Genomic DNA, 19,802 nt, shown 5'->3' with positions numbered 1-19,802 from the left:
ACTGTTCTCCATGGTGGTCGTATTAATTTACATTCCCACCAACAGTGTAGGTGGGCTCCTTTTTCTCCACACCCTCTTCAGCATTTATTATTTATAGACTTTTTGATGATATTTTGATTTGCATTTCTCATATACTATGATGTTGAGCATCTTTTTATATGCTTTTTGGCCACCTGTATGTCGTCTTTGGAGAACTATTTAGATCATCTACTGTCTTTTGATTGCATTTTTTAAAAAATGTAATGCTGTGTGAACTGTTTGTGTATTTTGGAGATTAATCCCTTGTTAGTTGCTTTGTTTGCAGATATTTTCACCCATTCATTCTATGGGTTGTCTTTTTGTTTCGTTTATAGTTTCCTTTGCTGTGCAGAAGCTTTTAAGTTTAATTGGATCCTGTTTTGTTTTGTTTTTTAATTTCCATTACTCTAGGGGATAATATAATCTTCCAAAAAGATATTGCTGTGATTTATGTCAAAGAGTGTTCTGCCTATGTTTTTCTCTAGGAGTTTTATAGTGTCTAGCCTCACATTTGGGTCTTTGATTCAGTTTGAATTTATTTTTGAGTATGGTATAAGTGAATATTCTAATTATATTCTTTTACATGTAGCTGTTCAGGTTCCCTAGCACCACTTATTGAAGAGATTCTTTGCTCCATTGTATATTCTTGCCTCTTTTGTTACAGACTAATTGACCATGGGTGTATGGATTTATTTCTGGGCTTTCTATCCTTGTTGCATTGATCTATATTTCTGTTCCTCTGCCAGTACCATATTGTTTTGATTACTATAGCTTTGTAGTATAGTCTGAAGTCAGGGAGCCTGATTCCTCCAGCTCCGTTTTTCTTCTCAGGATTGCTTAGGCTATTCAGGGTCTTTAGGGTTTCCAAACAAGTTAAAAATTTTTTGGTTCTATTTATGTAAAAAATGCTCTTGGTAATTTGATAGGAATTGCACTGAATTCCTATTCAGGCAATCCTGAATGCCTACAATTCCTAGGCAGTTGTAGACTGCCCTGCACAGTATAGTCATTTTGATAATATTGATTCTTCCAAGAATATGGTATATATCTTTCCATCTGTTTATGTCATCTTTGACTTTTTCATCATTGTTTTATAGTTTTCAGAGTATGGTCTTTTATCTCCTTAGGTAGCCTTTTATTCCTAGGTATTTCATTCTTTTTGATGCAATAGTAAATGGGATTGTTTCCTTAATTTCTCTTTCTGATCTTCCATTGTTAGTGTAAAGGAAGGAAAGAGATTTCTGTGTATTAATTTTGTATCCTGCAACTTTACCAAATTCATTGTTAAACTCTAGTAGTTTTCTGGTAGCATCTTTAGGATTTTCTATGTATAGTATCACGTCATCTGCAAACAGTGACAATTTTACTTCTTGTTTTCCAGTTTGAATTCCTTTTCATTCCTTTTTCTTCTCTGATTGCCATGGCTAGGACTTCACAACTATGTTGAATAAAAGCGATGACAGTGGACATTCTTGCATTGTTTCTGATCTTAGAGGGAATGCTTATAGCTTTTCACCATTGAGAATGATTTTAGCTGTGAATTTGTCATATATAGCCTTTATTATCTTGAGGTAAATTTCATTTATGCCCACTTTCTGGAGAGTTTTTTTTATCATAAATCAGTGTTGAATTGTGTCAAAAGCTTTCTCTGCATCTATTGAGATAATCACATGGTTTTTATCCTTCAGTGTGGTAATATGGTGTACCACACTGATTGATTTGTGGATATTGAAGAATCCTTGCATCCCTGGGATAAATCCCTCTTAATCATAGTGTGTGATCCTTTTAATGTATTATTGGGTTTGGTTTGCCAGTATCTTGTTGAGAATTTTTGTGTCTATGTTCATCAGTAATACTGGCCTATAGTTTTCTTTTTTGTGGTATCTTTCTCTGGTTTTGGTATCAGGGTGATGGTGGCCTCTGATGTTGATCCACAGAGGGTACAGCCTTAGGCATATACGGTCACCTTGGAGGACAGTCATCTTAGCAGGACTTTCTTCCTGATCTCTCTGTTACACTGCCTGACTCTTGGTATCATATCCAGCTATTGCTGCTGCTGCTAAGTTGCTGTTAGGTTCCACTAATTGTCAGCTGATTGTTCTATTGTTTTTGATAATGCTTTGTATCAACATTTGTTCCACATTCTATTCCCACTAAAGTCAGTTCTTTTGAAGGAGAGCTTTGGAGTTCAGTGTTTTTTTTTAAGTTAATTAATTTCTTTATGGCTGTGCTGGGTCTTTGTGGCTGTGTGTGGGCTTCCTCTAGTTGCAGCAAGTGGGGCCTGTTCTCTTGTGGTGCATGAGCTTCTCACTGCGGTGGCTTCTTATTGTGCTGCACAGGCTCTGGGGTGCATGGGCCTCAGTAGTTGTAGTGCGTGGGCCTAGTTGCCTCGCTGCATGTGGGATCTTCCAGACCAGGGATTCAACCCATTTCCCTTGCAAAGGCAGGCAGATTCTCAACCATTAAACCACCAAGAAAGTCCCTGGAGTTCAATGTTTTTATGACTTGCCTTTCTTTTTACCCTGGGCAAAAGTCTCAGAGTCACTGTTCTGAACAATGGCCTGCTTCTCTTAGAGTGACATCTTTGTTTTGTGAACTGGGTGCTGGGTGGGGACTGTTATCTCTGATCTTCTAAACTTGCCTCTCCTAGGGTGGAAGCCCTGCCTTATGAGTGATCTGGGGTGAGGGCATTTAGGGCCCCCATATCCTTGGCCTGCCCAACCTTGAGTACAGCATTTGCCCTATGAGTGGAGTCTGGGAGCACCCTACTTGTGGGCTGCACTCACCGATTTAATTTAATGTCTGTAATACATAATTGGTGATTTAATGTCTGTAATACATAATTGGTGGTGATAAATGCTGGTGACTTGATCTTACTGGGGAGATACTGCTACTCTTGACTGGGTGTGAGAGGAGAGAGAGCCCTGTTTTCTTGTCCACAGCTGCCTAGAGTAGAGATTCTGCCTCACCGAGTTGGTAAAGAGGTAAAGGAATGAGTTGTGGCTCAGATGTCACAAAGTCTCTTAACTGAGATTTAGTAAATTATCTAGAGTAAATCTTCACTTGCCATATGCCCTTAGGAAAGTTTCTGGAGACTTTAGATGACTGACTTAGCAGTCCTCACTGGTTATGGTCGTTTTCTGGGAAACAGGTCTGTGGAGCTTTTAATGCCACCATTTCCTCAGTAGTCCCCTCAGTTCCCATGATTTTTGTGTTCTTGTGTTTGTGTCCTTTTGCCGTCCCCTTCCACTATAGATAGGGCTGACCTGTGTAACCATTAGGATGTGGCAGAAATGATCACAAAAGCCAGTTCACAAAAACAATGCAGCTTCTACTCTGTTCCTCCTTCCTGGGTCATGTGCTGTCTGTCGGGGAAGCCAGCACATGACTTGTCTTGTCATAAGGACAAGCAGCCCAATGGTGAGGTCCCCATGGCAAGGAACTGAGGCCTCCTTCCAAAAGCCAGCACAGACTTGCCAGGCATACACATGAACCACCTTGGGAGCCGATTTCTAGCATGTCAAGCTATCAGATGATTTCAGATGACCAGCTGACTTCTTGACTGTGACCTCATGAGAGACCCTAAGCCAGAGCTACCTGTTTAAGCTGTCTTGGGATTCCTGACCCACAGACACTGACATAACACACACTTATGTTTTGAGCTGGGAAATTTTGGGTAATTTGTTATGTAGCAATAGGTAATTAATACATGATCTTGGGTAAAACCCTTCTCTTATGTTCCTATTTCTTCATCTGAAAAACATTGTTGGACTAGATCCATGGTTTCCAACTGTCTTCGAGGAGCTGTATAATTTCATAGTGATGGGTAACAGGTTACTGTATGGAGTAAAGGGAAAGCCAAGGTCTCTGGACTCCAGGCAAAGCAGCTCTGCTTTTTCTCTTTCTTATAAACTGAGCCTCAGTATAAGATTTGATTTGAAGAATTTTTTTTTAATCTTTGTTCTAGGGTTTTTTTTTGTTAGATTTTGTGATTTCTTCAATCTTACATGCTTATTTCAATTCAGTTTCCCATTTTGAAATGGGTATTCCATAGGCTGTGCATTTCTAGTGTGCACAAGTCTATAAGGAGTGTTACAACAACCCTTTAATTGTTCAGAGAGGAAACTCTGGAGAGGGGAGGGACTTTTCCAAAGTTACATAGTAGTTTAGTGACCAAGTAAGGAATGGAATACAAATCTCCTGACTCTAGAAGAGATTATCTGTGCTAATGAAGTGGACTTCCCTGGTGGCTCAGTGATAAAGAACCCACCTGCCAATACAGGACAAGTGGGTTTGATCCCTGGGTGGGGAAGATCCCCTGGAGGAGGAAATGGCAACCCACTCTAGTATTCTTGCCTGGAGAATCCCATGCACAGAGGAGCCTGGTGGGCTACAGTCCATGGGTTCAAAGAGTCAGATACAACTGAGCAAATAAACAACAATGATATGGAGTTATCATAAAGGAAAGTATTTTAAAAAATAAATCTTCAAAAAGCAAAGACTAGAACTTGACTCTGTTCAGGTACAGGGGGAAGAACGTAAAAGCAACAGAAGACTCTTGGGACATGCTGTCCTACAGAAAGCTGGCTTGCTCATAGAGATAAATCATACGGGAGTAGAGATTTATGTTGGGAATCAAAGAGACCTTTTACCATAGAGTTTTCTGACACAGTTAGTCATTACTTTGCAGTGTGGCAATCAGGCAGTTCAACAAACTTATGAAGTGCTATGCAGAGCCTGAGCTGGGACACAGAGGTGAACTCTCTCTATATATGTGGCTTTATGTAGTGCTAAAATTTTTAAATAGTTGCTGACATTAAGAAATAAGTAGATTTCTGGTTTGTTTTGAATAATTGGCAAATCTGAGCTGGCAGTGCTGCCTGGGGGCCTTGGCTGGAGCTGAGTGTTGGCTGCCCCTAGAGCTGGGGCCTGAGCACTCCAGTTTCCTTCAGTCTCCCCCAGCCCGCTCCTGTTGTTTTCCCTCTGAGGCCTCCTGCTCACTGCCCTTTATCACTCTGCTTGTGCTGTTATTTTTCGTAGAGTATTTTCTTACACCTCTCCTTACTCACTTACCATATGACCCCTGGGAGGATCTGATTTTGAGACCCCCCTCCCCACCCCACCCTGCCTCTGTCCTGGACATTCCCCTCCTTTCCTCTCTTGCACACACAACTTACTGGAGGCGTGGCGCTTGACTTTGACCTGTGGGTCCACCCGATGGGACTTCTCACTGCAGGTGGAGGCATGGCGCTTGACCTGGGCTCCAGAGGGTCGCTCAGGCTCCTCGTCCTAGGTGGGAGATGGAAGAAGATAAAGCATGGGTGGGCTCCGAGCCCTCAGTGTGGGTGCTTGGAGATGTGCACTTGATGGCTGAGTGCTGCCTGACCTCTGAGATCTTGGCCTTACACTTGTAGTTGTGTGCAGCCCTCAGCAGTCTATAAACCACTTGCAATGGCAGTATGTTACTTGGTCCTCATACCTTCCTAAAGGCAACCCTAAACTGGAATTTCTGCTGAGTGGAAAATTAGGACATCTCAAAAGACTTTGGGTGACCATATTTGATTTACTATAGATTTTTTTTGTCAGTACATCAATTGGATGTAAAATTTTCTGAATTGCTAAAATAAAGTCTTAAGTTAAAAAGAGTCAAAGTTGAGATCAGTCAGTGATAGAAGTGGCATAACTTAATAGACTGGCTATACATTTTCACAGGAAAGAGTAGTGAGAACACTCAACATCTTGTCAAAGCTCAGGAAACCATAAGTGGACTATAATAGTCATATAATAATGATATTGATAATAGCAGTATTATTTACCCTCATTGTAAGACCTTCCAGTGTTTAGGTACTGTGCTAAGCTTTTTCCAGAAAGTATTTCATTTAGTTCTTGCAAGACCTAGAGGTAAGAGCTCAGAAGGTCATCCAGCACTGTCCAGGGCAGGGGTCCTGGCCTGCAGACACATCTGCTTTCCTTGGCACCTTGATTCCCTCTATCCTGTCCATGAGCTGTGAGGCCTGACTCACCAAACAATGTCTAGTCAGAATGTGGTCCCCTTGCTCTCTCGTGGCAGGAGGAGGCACAGGGCAGATTGTGGAGCAGGATGGGTCATGTGATGGCTACAGAGGCCTTATTGTAGGTTAATAAGCTGGCATCTTCTTGGTTTAGTGAGCAAGACAGGGAGATTGTCCTGGGAACTGAAGCCAGACTGTAGATGCCAGCAGGTAAAGGGCTGTGGGGGCAGCTATTCAGTTATCATCCACCTGAGACAACTACTGAATCGGTTCACAGAGCTGTAACAGGGGTGGAAAGCCCAAGCCTGCTCAGACTGGAGCAGTGCTCTGTAGCTTGCAGAGCCTTCTCTTCTTCCTGGTGAGGGGCTCTTTCCTCCACACTGCCCAGCCTCCTGTTCCAGACATTCTCCCCAGCCACAGTCTGGGGCAAGAAGGTCCCCTCTCCCCCTCCTTCCAGGTGCTGGTTAAACAAAAATGATTTCTCTGAGGCAAAGGAATAGTGAGGGAAGGAGAGAGGGAGAGCTAATAAGCGGCCTTTGCCATGTCCCCCAAAGTCCCAAGGGACCATACCTGCATCTTTTCATAAGGAACATCATCATAGACTCGGGGCTCAGGCCACTGATCCTGGCAGGATCTTGCGTATCTAGAAGATACAAGGGATGATGATGATGATGTGACAGTGATACTTATGCAGCTTACAGTGCTTTCCTGTCCACTTATTTGATTCTGGCAGCAGCTTTTAATGGAGGTCAGAAAGTCAGTGATAGCAGCATGCCAGGCAGCACGGTGCCACTGATGTGTTTAGAGCTTAAAGGCAGGGATGCATGGGATTCTCACAATCCAGGAAGCAGGTTATTCATCGCCTCCATTCTGTACGTGAGAAAACAGAGGATCCAGGCTGGCAAGCAACCAGCCTAAGCTGTTGGTCGTGATAGAGCCGTAACTCGAAGCTGGCACTAATAATGCAAACTCTGCAGACGAGCCTCGTGCCTGCCCAGAGGCTCAAGGGTATGGGGACCCTAAGTTTCTATGGCATGAGAGCAGAGCCCAGGCTATGGTCCAAAAGAGCTTCTCCTTTCTGGCTCATTCCACCCACAGCATCCCCAACCCTGAGCCTCCTCCTTTAACCAGCTTACTCCTCCTGATGGAAGAGGAAAGCACCCACTCTGACTTCCCAAGGAAGCAGTCTTTCTCAGCCCATCCTCTCTTCCCTCCCATTCCGCCTCTGAGAGGGAGCTGAGATAGGAAAGGTTGTAGGCAGGTTTGGGGGGCTGTGGGGTACTGGCCCTTACAAGAAGGAGTTGCGCCCTGCACTGACGATGCTGGTTAGGGTCTCCACATCCACATAGTCATAGTGCAGTGCTTCGGGAGTGACTTTGGAGCCCATCTCCACTAGCAGCAGCCCAAGCCAGCGGCCCATGTCCTCTGAGCAGCTTGCCTGAGGGAGAGAAGGTACAAGCTGAGTTCACTGTGGCACATTCAGGGCCTCTGGCTACCCACTCACTTCAGCCAAACCCATATACGTATAGTATCTGTTTGGACTTAGGGATCCAAGAGGAGCAAGACTAGAACACTCATCCAGAAACCCAAGTTTTCTGGATAGCAAATAGAGAAGCCAGCTACCTCTCTGAAACATATAACCTCACTCATTATCCTCAGAGCCTTCTGGACCGATTGCATATGAAAACAAAATTTAGGTGTTCTCTAAACTTTTTAAAAAATATTTGCTTTTTATTAAATGAGGAGGCTATTTATCACATAACCCACATTTTTTTCTTGTATCATAAATGCCAATTATATATACTGTTGTATACAGGAAAATCTCTAAGAAGTTGCTGGTCAACTAAACACATGTTTTCATTTAAAGAACATTATCATAAAATATATAATATATATGTTAGAAAACATATGAATTTTTGCCTAACTAAAAAAGTTATGACAGTTTGATTCCACCTGTTTGACTTAGTATGAATAGAATGCTAGATTTCTAATTTTAAAAAATAGATATGTAACAAGCAACAAAGATTTACTGTAAACTACAGTCAATATCTTGTAATAACCTGTAATGGAAAATAATTTCAAAAATAATATATGGGTATATATAACTGAATCACACAAAAAAACAACTCTACTTTTTGAAATTTAGGAACGTTTACCTTTTTTCCAGTTTTTCTAAATGTTCTATGGACATCTAATAACATATGAGATGCAGAATTTTAAATATATTTGTGTAGGATATAAGATTAATATAAGTTAATATAAATAGAAATCTATTATGTTTAAATTGGGAGACCTGGGTTCAATCTCTGAGTCGGGAATATCCCCTGGAGAAGGAAATGGCAACCCACTCCAGTATTCTTGCCTGGAGAATCCCATGTTTAAATGACTAATGACATCATTCAAGATGCTCCTATTCTTATTTTTTTTGCACTTGATAAATACTCTCAGAGAGATGTTAAAGAGCATCATCATAAAATCAAGTTAGCACACAAAAACTAAACTTGAATTTAAAAAGCACAGTTTTTGCCAGAAAGCTCTTTGTGAAGAGAAAGGGAAAGCTCTTTCTGAAGAGAAATAAAAGACCCATCTCAAGCTACTGAAAGTAGAAGTGACTTACAGAGTCAATATTTCCTTACATTTAATAACTGAGAGAGGCAGTGGGTACTGGGCAAAGAAAACAATACCAAGAGGCTGGGTCTTAGTTGTAGGAAAAAGACCAAGAGACCATTAATCCTCTGTGGAGCTTTGGATGAAGCATGTGACTGCCCTGGCCTCAGTTTCCTTATCTGTAATATGAGGGGGTAGTTGTTTAAGTTTTCCTCCAGTTATGTTTTAAATTTCTAAATAGCTGAAGGATTGACATGTAAAGAGAGATTCAGTGTATTCTGTATGACCCCAGAGGGGAGGACTGGTGTCGGTGGGTAGTTAGGAAAAATGAGTGGGTGAAATGAAATCACATTGTCATTCAGCCATTTGTCCAACAGATGTTAATTGAGTCCTTACTGTCCCTTATTGAGCCCAATACTGTCCAGCCCAGGATTGCTGGATATCAGGCTGGGTTCTGGAAAAACAAAAATACGCCGAACGGGTGTAGTTGCTGCCTATACAGAGTTTTAAGATTTCAACTCAATATGGAGAGAATCTTTGTAAAAATTTAGTTGCTTGCTGGGAGGAGCAGTGGTTTATCTGAGATGAACAGTCACTGGTGGGAAGTAAGTTTTAGAGAGGTTTCCAAAATTAGATCAGAGTTAGACTAGATGCCTTTTAGGCTTGGGACTATATTTATAAGGCAGAATAAACAAACCTTGGGTCTAGGGTTGCCAGATTTAACAAATAAAAATGCACAATTCTCAAGTTTGAATTTCAGATAAACAATAGTTTATTAGTATAGGTATGTCCCAAATATGGGATATACTTGTACTAAAAAAAATTAGTTATCGTTTATCTGAAATTCACATTTAAGTGGGTGTTCTATAGTTTAACCAGCTACTTGGCAACAGTTGGCTTACTTTCCCTCTTCCTTAGTCCCTGTAATGTCAGTAAAGTCCCCTGGACAAAAGCCAACCTCCAGGCCAGAGCTCCTGTTAGCTCCCACCCCTAAGCTGTTTTCTCTTCTCACCTCCAAGATAGCAACCTCCTGGCGGTTGTGTAGGATCCTGAAGGCAAATGGGTGTCTGGGCCCAAAGCCTGGGGCCACCTCACAGCCGCGGAGGGCAATGGCGTTCACGTGGGTCCGCAGGTCTGTGCGGTCCTTATGGAAATACAAGGTGTTACGCTTCAGGCGGCACCAGCGCTCCTTCCATCCGTGGTTCACCAGCACGTTCAGATAACCTGGGAGGGAGAGACCAGCGATGCGACCTCCTGACGGTGCTGGGGGACACAAGTCAGGGCGCAGGGACAGAGGGCCTGGGCAACTCCTGTACTCTAGCTGGAGAGAAAGGCCTTCCGGGTCCCGAGTCAGCTCATTCCTGGCCTGTGACCTCAGCTTTGTTTGTTATCTGTGAACAGGGGATTGATAATCATATTTGTACATACCTGCACAGCCTTCAGACCATACCAACCTTGATGAAAAGCACAGAACCACTATATATAATGAACGAAAGACACAACTCTTCCTTCTGCCTTTCCTCCTAAAATAGCAAAAACTAATTGTGGAGGACAGAAAACAATGGCTGATGCTGCCACCTGGTGGCAGCGTGTGGGAACAAAAACTGTGTAGCCAGGATGAAGAGCTAAAAACAAGTGAGGGGCAGGCTGATGACTTTAGAATTCCCTTTAATGTTTTAGGTCTCAATTTGTTTTTTATCATAACAGTGTCCTCAACCACTTACAAAATATTTCTTTATATCCATGTGCTTTTATAATGTTATTTCCAGGTTAGCAGAATGTTACTGTTTACCTAAAACACGTGATTTTTTTAAAAATCGGATTCCAGTACGTGGAACAATGCGTTTAGATGAACAATGTTTCTTTTCTTTCAAACTACTGTTAATTCGCATTTTATGCATTTACAGTAAAGTCCTTATATACTTTTTTTCAAGAAATATCCTTGTAAGACTGGACCATAACTTAAACACTTGGTATATTATATTATATACTGGGAAGTTAAGATACTCTCCTCTTGTCATATTAGAGGAAACTGAGACCCAGAGATGGGCAGTGACCGGCACTAATGTCATAGCGAGCATAGAAATAGGACAGTTGGCTGACTTTTCCTTCTGTTAGGTGTCAGGGCCTCATGGAGGAGTGGTGGATGGGCATGGATTATTGATGGAGTGGAGGTTAGGCATCTAGTAGGATTCTATCCTCTGCCTTAGGAATGAGGTAGATTAGGGCTGGAGGGTCTTCTGGCTTGGCCCCAGGATCCCTCATCAACAGGGTCTGAATTCTCTGCATGCATGGTACCCACCACAGCACGGAACCTCCTCAGTAGAGGACGCCTGTAGGTCATCAGCCAGTGCCTTCTTCTTAGAGAAACTGATGATACGGGTGATCTTGCGGCCTGCAGCCCTGCTCATTGAACCCTTCAGCTCTGACAGGCTGCTCTTCTTCCCTTTGCCTGTTGCCATGGAGATGGGTTAGGTGAGGGGAGGGAGCCCCAAGTTCCAGATCACCTGCTCCTAGCCTTCCCCCCAGCCTTTGAACCGGCACACAAGGCCTGGCCCAGTATGGATAGGCCAGGTCACATCAGCCAGGTCTCCAAAATGGTCGGGACCTGATCTGCACTGCGTGTGCTCATGGCAAGGCCCCTCCCAGCTCTAGCATTTTCCCACCTGAGCCCCCAGAGGCTCCTACCGTGTTCACGGCCCAGAGTGGAACAGCTGTCACCCATGCCCAGGCTGTCAGAATCCGAGGTCTGCTTCTCTTGGGACAGCCTCTGGTGAGGAACACAGACAGCCCCCTGTCAGAGGCACACTCAAAGTCTCCCTTTCTTGGTTCAGTCTCCTCTTGACCCCTGTACATGAGGATTAGCTAACGAAATATTTGTCAGCAACTGTCATACTGGTATCAGGAGGACAGCTATGACTTAGGGTGGTTGTGTCTTCCATTTATTTGGAAGTGAGGAATTCAATATAATAGGCTGAGATTAGAGTCCTGGGAGTTTGGACCATATCTGGTGGGTGATGGGGAGGTAAGAAGGTATTTAAGTGGGACAGTAGTGAAGTTGGTCTTGTAGCCCCTCAGCTGCATCATGGGAGATGGACAAGAAGGGGGCAAGACTGGAAGCACAAGGGGCAGTAAGAATGTCATCCTGGGCAACAAGAAACTTGACAGGAGGGTGAACCAAGCACCAGTGAGGATGGGGAAAAAGATGAGTTGGCATTTTCAAAACAGTCATAACAGGACTCGGTGGTCAGTAAATGTGAATGGTGATGAGCGAGGAATCCATTACAATTCTAGCTTGGATGAGAGAATGACAAAGATACCACATACACCACCCACCCACCCCATGGTAACAACTTCGTGGTCAGCCAGCAGTATTTTTACTTATTATGCCAACTCTGGACCAGTCATTCATTCATTCCTATTAAGGAGTGGTGTAGAATAGTCAAGATGGACCTTGGAAGAAATGATGTCTCTCCTCAGCTGTGGGGATGGGGGAAAATCCTTTCATCTCTCCAAGTCTTCTCACTTGAATTACCCTCCTGTCAGTGGGCTGCTGTGAGGCACCAGGGAACTGGCACAAGTGAATTGTGAGGCTAATTGTTAGAAATTGTCATTTCTAACATCTGTGTGGTATGTGACTATCCCACTTTAAGAAGCTAAACTGTGCCAGCCAGACTCATGACAAGACTACAGTGATACCCATCCACTTAAAAAGGTGAACTTACAGAGCTCTGAGGCCCCTAAACCTTTTCTGGGGATACCCTAGACCAGGCTCGGGGATGCTTTGCTATAAGCATAGTAATAGAAGGCAGGGGAAATGAGAGAGTCTGTGTACTCTCCCAAGTTTCCAAAAGTTGGAAAAATGGCAACTGTCAGAAATGGGACAGAACTGTCAGGTATAAAGAATCACCTCTGTAAACTGTGGAACAGAAGTTGTGGTTCCTATTTGTTCTGTGATGATGTACAGTTTTTCATCAAGTTAGACAGCAAATATAAAGAAACACTGTGTGCACTTTGGAATTGGCTTGGTGACGGTGACAGCTCAGTCACAGGAGTCTATGGAGAGAGAGAGCCACCAGTAACACGTCCTCACTCCCACTCTTCTCCAGAAACACCACCTAAACATTTTAGCTACCCTCCTGCTGTACACTCAGCCACTGGTCCGCTGGCTGGGTGTGATCAGCTAGCTCTGTTCTTATTATGTGTGACTTTGGGCAAATTTCTTTTTGCCATGGCTTCCTTTTCTGAAAATGTAGTTCATCAAAGAATTGTAGAAATTAAGTTAGGTACACACACACATAAAGCATTTAGAACAGTGCCGGCCACAGTCACATTTTCTATAATGCTAGCCTTTATTACGTCGTGTGAGACCCTTATGTGGGGGTCTTAACTTCCCATAGGATTTGGGGCTGAGTCCCATGATCACCCACAGCACCTGGTGAAACATAGGCTTTAGCATGTATTTGCCGGTGGCCTGACAGAATGAAATGACTGCTTCACTTATGTGCCACTGGACACTCCTTGTCTGACTGACTGATTCCGATTTGGTGTTCATGGCTTGGTTCAAATGTGACTTCTTCCTGTCTGGCAGGGTAGTCACTCCCTTCTCTGGCTTGTGCTGCACCTTGGACATGGGCATTCATGAATTCAGTAGGTGTTTATTAAGTGCCTGGTCAATGTCTGGCTTCACCAGCAGCCTGTGCGTCCCTTGGGACAGAGCCTGTGCTGAGCTCCCACAGGCTGTCCCAGAGGGGCCCTGTGAAGACAGAGGTACCTTGTCCAGGTCCACCTTGCACAGGAGGACTGGGGATCTGGGCACGTCTGCCCCCTCGGTGCCCCCGACAGCTTTGCTGACCTCTCGGATGACCTGTGGAGAGGACACACACTGTGAACAGGTGAGAGATGCTGTGGGGACAGAAGCAAGAACGAGGTCCAGCAGAGCGGTTGGGATCACTGGGTGGGAGACAGGTTGGCATGGCCTCCTGCCCCATGTGTAGGGCACATCAGGCTCTGAACAGGCTTTCTCCTGTGTCTGTCCCTTGAATTGAAAACGTAAGGAGCTGGGAGCCTAGAGGCTTGGCTTCTAGACCTGGCGCCATTACTACTTAGTTGCATGGCCTTGGCAAAGCCATGTCCCTGCTCTGGGATTTCATTTCCCCATCTGTAACACAGGGATGCTTCTGGTCCACTGCTACCTCCTTGGTGTGAGGACCAGTGAGGTGACGGGTGTGAAGGGCCATGTGCATGCCCTGCACAGGCATGAGGAACTCACTTCTGTGATGTGTTGGAACTTTACAACAACCCGCAGAATAGCCAGGATTATTCTCTCCATTTCAAAGATGTGGAAACTGAGACCCCAAGGCACTCACCTGTGGCCCTGCAGCACAACCGTCCTGATCATGAAATAGTAACAGACCGCTGCTGCTCATCTGTCAGGTGGCTTTGCCTGGATTATCCCCTTGTATATCCCTACAGCAGCCTTGTGGGGTGGGGTACTTTGGTCCCCAAATTGCAAATGAGGATGATGAGCTCTGCCCTACTGTCTGCACTAACTGGGGTACCAAGGCAGGCCTCTTTGACTCCAAGTCTAGGGCTTTTTCTTACCCAACCACAGTGCCTTAGGACAGAGCACTCCCCCCACCCCCACCCCAGCAGGCAGGTTGTCTCTCTTCCTTCCCCTCCTGAGACAAAGGCAGTAATGAGAAACAGTAAACATCCCAGTGGGAGAGCTGGTTATCACAGGAAGGAAGAGAGGATGGGGAGGGAGGGAAGGCGGGGTTTGTTTCTTTGTTCGGAAGATCAGAGGAGGAGAGGTCTGCTGTAAGGGCCTGGGCTTCACCATCACTGACAGTAGTTGCTGACGGTTACTGAGGACTGGCTGCCTGGCAGGCTCTATGTCAGGTGCTCTCTAGAATGCTTACAAGAGCCATTTTATAGAGGCAGAATCTGAGGCACAGGGAAGTGAAGTCCTTTGCAGAAGATCACATAGTCAGTAAATGCTGCCTAGGTCCGGGACTTGAACTTAAGGTCTGTATAGCACCAAAGTCTTCCCTCGTCATCACTATGCCATCTTGTCACCTTTGGACTAGATTTCCTTAGATTTTCCTTGGAATTGGATTCACTTCCAATTCTGGTCTGAACCACTGGTGGTTGACCTTGGGTGAGTCACAGAAGCTCTTGCGCCTCAGCTTCCTCATCTATAAAATGGGAACAATATTAGTCCCATGGTGAATAGTGAATGAAGTCATGTGTATAAAGCTCTTACCACAATGCATGGTGCAAAGTAAGTGCTCAGTACAGGGTAACTCTAATTGTCATGTAAGATGCAGGAACTGGGTCATAGGTGGATCTTATAAGTACGCACATTTCACCTAAGATAAAGAATTTCTCCTTTATTAAAAAAAAAAGGATTAGCCTGTCTAATGATAAAATCAGCTTCTTCTGTGGGAGGTCTTCAGCTCTCTATTCCTGGAGATGTACATTGCAGGTAGGATAGACACACAGTAGGCATGTTAGGGGATTCAGATAGCTAGAAGGAACATAGGTCTCTACACTGAGGTCTGTCTCCTGGAGATATCCAAGGCTCATTTCCACATAAAGCCCTAGCCCTGTGGAAGGTACTTACCCTCTGAGCCAGGCCTGTTCTTCCAGTGACAGGGGCCCACCCCACTGAGGGCTGGGCCTGGGGAAGAGAGGGAGGAAGGGAGGGTGGAAGGGTGGGTGAAGGGCACAGGCCCCCCTGTACCTTCAGCCACTCCTCAGCCTGCTCCCGGCTCTGCAGCGCCAGCACCAGGACTTCAGTAGCCCCCTGGGAGAAGCGCAGCTCGTGCCTCTTGTGCCGGCTGTCCTTGGGCACATAGATGACACTGCAGACATCCAGCGCTAGCCTCAGATGCGGCTGCCGGTCCTTGGAGCTTTTGTAACACTGGACAGGAAGAGAAGGGGTTAGGGCCTCCTGGAGTGGAGAGTGGAGGGAGGAGACTGAAACTCAGCCTGCCCCAGAGAGACCTTCCCACCCTTCCCAGCTGTGGGCACTGCATGAAGACAGGGCCTGTGCCTGTTCACCACAGAGACGAGACACCTGGGAGGGGCATCGTTGGGAAAACTCCAGATCTCAAGGGCTACTGAGCGGTCTCAAGGGTCACAACTACTTATTTAGGAAGAGGCAGGTTTTAGCACAATACCAGGAAGACCATTCTAGTCTAAAGAACCAGGGAAGAAACAGGCTGTCTTGGGAGGAAGCCAGCTCTCTGCTATTAATGGGCTGCAAGGCAAGAATGTGGGAGAGAGTTACAGCAGAGATGGAGTTACAGCTGGGCTTGGGAAGTCCATAGTTGATCAATAATGATTCTCACTTCCCAGTTCTTACCGTGAGGCTACCATTACCTTGATACCAGGACCTGACAATGACATTACAAAAAAGTAAAGTCATAGGCTAATGTCTCTCATAACATAGTTGTAAAAACTATAAACAAAAGAATCCAGACAAATAAAAACCATACTGCATAGAGATCAAATGTATTCTAAGAGTGCAAGAGTGGGTTATCATTCAAAAACTAACCATGTAATTTGTTGTAGGACCAGAAAAAGGAGAAAAACCACATATTTCAATATAAGCAGAAAAAATATTTGATAAAATTCTGTATTCATTTGTAACATAAACTCTTAGCAAACTCTTAGAGGGAAACTTGCTTAATGTGATAATAAAGAGTACCTACAAAAAAACCCCACAAACAAACATCAGCCTTAATGGTGAATTATTGAACTTTCCTTTGAGATCTGGATTGAGACAAATGTGCCTACTCTCACCACTTCTGTTTATATTATCCTAGAGGTCCTTTGTTGTTTAGTCACTCAGTCGTGTCCGACTCTTTGCGACCCCACGGACTGTAGCCCGCCGGGTCCTCTGTCCATGGGATTCTCCAAGCAAGAATACTGGAGTGGGTTGCCACTCCCTTCTTCAGGGGATCTTCCTGACCCAGAGTTTGAATGCGCATCTCCTGCATTGGCAGGTGGATTCTTTACCACTGAGCCACCAGAGAATCTCCACTGGAGGTCATAGCCATTGCAGTAAGTCAAGAAAAAGAAGGCATGATGTGTGGAAAGGAGTGTCAAGAAAAAGAAGGCATGATGTGTGGAAAGGAGTGTCATGATTCTTGGCCTGATTCTGACCTGGGATGAGCTTTTCATTGCTCCAAGGTGAGAAAAGGGCATGTTTAAACGGATACATGTTTAGTAAGACTTAACAGGTAAAGAGATGTCATTTTTTTCCCCAGAAATTATGTCCATCCTTATACTTTGGAATTAAAGTTATATTTCTTTTATGAAATGATAGTGATGAGACATGACAAATTAAAAAGTTTCAAGTTATATAATAAGTATTACATGGGCTCAGTTTCAGAAAAGACAGATGTATGGAAATGAGGGTGGAAGTTTATGCATCAAAACTTAACAGTGGTTAGCTCTTGGTCAATGGGATTTTTAAAAAAAAATCATTTTTCTTTTTTTTTCCTAGCTTTATAAGTAAATACATTTACTTAGTGAAAAACGATAAACATTGTTTCAAGATTAAAAAATTCATGTTTCAGAAAACAAAACTTGGTAAAGTCGATCAGTTCTTCACATTTTTTTTTTAAAAATTCTGCTTGGGTAGGAGAGCTCTGTTCTCAGAAGAACTGTCCTTTGAGCCTCTGTGCACAAAGCAAACCCAGAGGTACAGAGGCAGGCATGCCTGCACGCACACAGACACACACATGCAAGTCCACGTGAGGCCAAGAGGCTGTCGTCTGTGGCCACTCACCAGGAGCTGGTCCTCCTTGATGACGGTCAACTGCTTGGCCCACTGCCCGAAGCGCTTTTTCCGCAGCAGGAAGGCACATATCCTGCAGTCCCTCACCAGGTGCATGGAGGCCTCCTCTGAGGGCCACTGGTGTGTGGGCTGTGGCCCTTTCCCTTCCTCCTCCTCCTCATCGTACGACTCGTAGGAGCTGCTCATGGCGTCAGAGTCATTGTCTGCAGGAGCCACAGGAAAGGACCTGTCCCTGTGCTGTCACCCGGTGTGTGGGGAGGTGGGCCTTCTTACTCTTTTGCAGATATTCCTGCTCTGGGGCCCAAGGGGTGGGTGTGAGGTGTGATCCTGGTAAGGACTAAGCTCCCACACGGGCCCCATGTCTTTCAGATTTACCACTTGCTTTGTGATCTCAGTGACTTTACCTCTCAGAGCTTCAGTTTCCTCATCAATGAAATGGTCATAATAAATTATAATACCTACCTCAGTAGGCTATTTTGAGCAGCAACAAATGCAGAACGTTTAGCTGAGTGTTTGGCACTCACTGAGGGCTCAGTAAACATCAGCTATTGTCTTTACCCATCATCTTTGCATCTGTTGTCTCAGGTCATGTTCATGGCCCTCAGCAAGTCCCTGTTTGATACTGAGGAATCTGGAGGCTCAGGGAGAGTAAATCACTTGCTTAAGGTCAGTCACCGAGAGTCAGGGCAAGGGATTCGTTGGGGGCTCCTAACTCTGCTCAGCAGTCCTCCCACTGAACCCCAGGATCACTGAGAACAAGGGCTTTGAGGCCTCTGTAGTGACCCCAGGGAGTTGAGGGGGGCAGTGGGTATGCGCATGCCAAGGTCAGGTCAAGGTTTGTTCTCCCTGAGGACAGAACTGGACTGAACGTCCACCTAGTACTTACAAGAATTCTTCAGCTCTCCGTTCATCCTGGTGGCGGGGTAGCTGCTGTCTGCATCCTCATAGTAGCCGTCCGTAAGCGAGTGGGCTGGGCTGCAGCCATCTGTGGGGTTGGCAGAAAGAGCAGTACTTGGAGAAATGCAGGCAGACTCCAGGTGCCAGGGCTGGTGAAGATCTTAGACATGGTGTCCTCCTCAGGGAAGAGGGAGTGGAGCTTCTAGTCACTGCCTGGCCAGAGTGTGGGGCCTCCTCTCCATATCTCATCTGCCTTAGCGCCACACCTGCCCCCTATGCTCCTGTCACCCAGATTGGCCCTGCTGGGCCCTGTCACACTTCCAGGCCTATGTTCATGCTTTTCCCTGTGCCCTCTTAGCAAGAGCTAGAAAATTCCTGCTCAGCCTCCAGTACCCAGCCTGAAGATCTTCCCTCTGACCTTCCCAGGCAGGGCGTGGTCAGCCTCTCTCCTCTGACCCAGAACACTGGTGTGTGTGTGTGTCTTGGTCGCAGTTCCAGTCACTGGACGGAGGAGTGGTGTCCCAGCACCTGGGCCCAGCCCCCCTTTCTGCTTTGCCTTGTCTCGTCTTCTTCCACCTCAGCCGCTGTGCTCACTCCTTAACGCATCCACCCCCTCCTCTCCTTCTAAACCTGCAGAGGAGGAGGAGGACTAGAGGAAATAATAATAATACATACAATAGTGAATGTATACAACACATACAATAGCTGCTAATGCTGAATTTTCGCTCTTTTCCCATTCATGAGAGTCAGTATAGTATAGCAATGGAGGTATCTTAAATTGTATTTTATATCACAATTACCAAGGGTCTTTTATTTTTCTTTTCCATTATTTTTATAAGATACTGAATATAGTTCTCTGTGCTATACATAGGATCTTGCTGGTTATCTGTTTTGTATTTATGAGCTTGATCTATTAAATCCCCAAATCCTAATTTATCCCTTCCTTTACCCTTTGGTAACCATAGGTTTATTTTCTATGTCTGAGTCTGTATCTGTATTGTAAATAAGTTCATTTGTATCATACTTTAGATTCCACATATAAGTAATATCTTCAGGTATTTGTCTTTCTCTGATTTACTTCACCTAGTATGAAAATCTCTAGGTCTGTGCATGCTGCTGCAAGTGGCATTATTTCATTCTTTTTTCCTATGGCTGAGTAATATTCCATTGTGTGTGTATGTGTATATATATATATATAATATCTTTACCCATTCATCTGTTGATGTATGTTTAGGTTGCTTCCATGTCTTGGCTGTTGTAAATAACACTGCTATGAACATCAGGGTTACATGTATCTTTTCTTTTTTCATATTTATTTATTTTTGGCTGTGCTGGGTTTTCGTTGTTGCCCTAGGGCTTTCTCTCATTGCACTGGGCAGGCTTCTCATTGCAGTGGCATCTCTTGTTGCAGGGCACAGGTTCTAGGGCATGTGGGCTCTGTAGCTGTGGCGCACAGGCTT

At 44.7% G+C, this 19,802-nt stretch overlaps 1 protein-coding gene and 1 long non-coding RNA gene across 5 annotated transcripts in view; one reads left to right on the top strand and one right to left on the bottom strand.

The window, feature by feature from the left end:
- Positions 1–19,802, top strand: part of LOC138441418 (uncharacterized) — a 103,155-nt gene that overhangs the window by 15,600 nt on the left and 67,753 nt on the right. The window lies entirely within an intron of this gene.
- AFAP1L1 (actin filament associated protein 1 like 1) overlaps positions 1–19,802 on the bottom strand; it is a 66,909-nt gene that overhangs the window by 11,426 nt on the left and 35,681 nt on the right. For 2 of the 4 annotated variants that reach the window (XM_069592381.1, XM_069592382.1), the window contains 10 exons: positions 18,332–18,430; positions 17,437–17,648; positions 15,382–15,561; positions 13,411–13,503; positions 11,325–11,406; positions 10,939–11,088; positions 9,649–9,860; positions 7,322–7,467; positions 6,600–6,672; positions 5,196–5,307 (listed from right to left, as the gene is read on the bottom strand). In XM_069592381.1, coding sequence (XP_069448482.1) covers positions 5,196–5,307; positions 6,600–6,672; positions 7,322–7,467; positions 9,649–9,860; positions 10,939–11,088; positions 11,325–11,406; positions 13,411–13,503; positions 15,382–15,561; positions 17,437–17,648; positions 18,332–18,430 — 1,359 coding nt within the window. The remainder of the gene's footprint in view (positions 1–5,195; positions 5,308–6,599; positions 6,673–7,321; positions 7,468–9,648; positions 9,861–10,938; positions 11,089–11,324; positions 11,407–13,410; positions 13,504–15,381; positions 15,562–17,436; positions 17,649–18,331; positions 18,431–19,802) is intronic. The other 2 variants (XM_069592384.1, XM_069592383.1) reach the window with 1 other exon arrangement.

The sequence above is a fragment of the Ovis canadensis genome, chromosome 5 (genome assembly GCF_042477335.2).
Source record: "Ovis canadensis isolate MfBH-ARS-UI-01 breed Bighorn chromosome 5, ARS-UI_OviCan_v2, whole genome shotgun sequence".
NCBI lineage: Eukaryota > Metazoa > Chordata > Mammalia > Artiodactyla > Bovidae > Ovis > Ovis canadensis.
The sequence above is the reverse complement of the archived record's forward strand: the minus strand, read 5'-3'. Positions and strand labels throughout refer to the sequence as shown.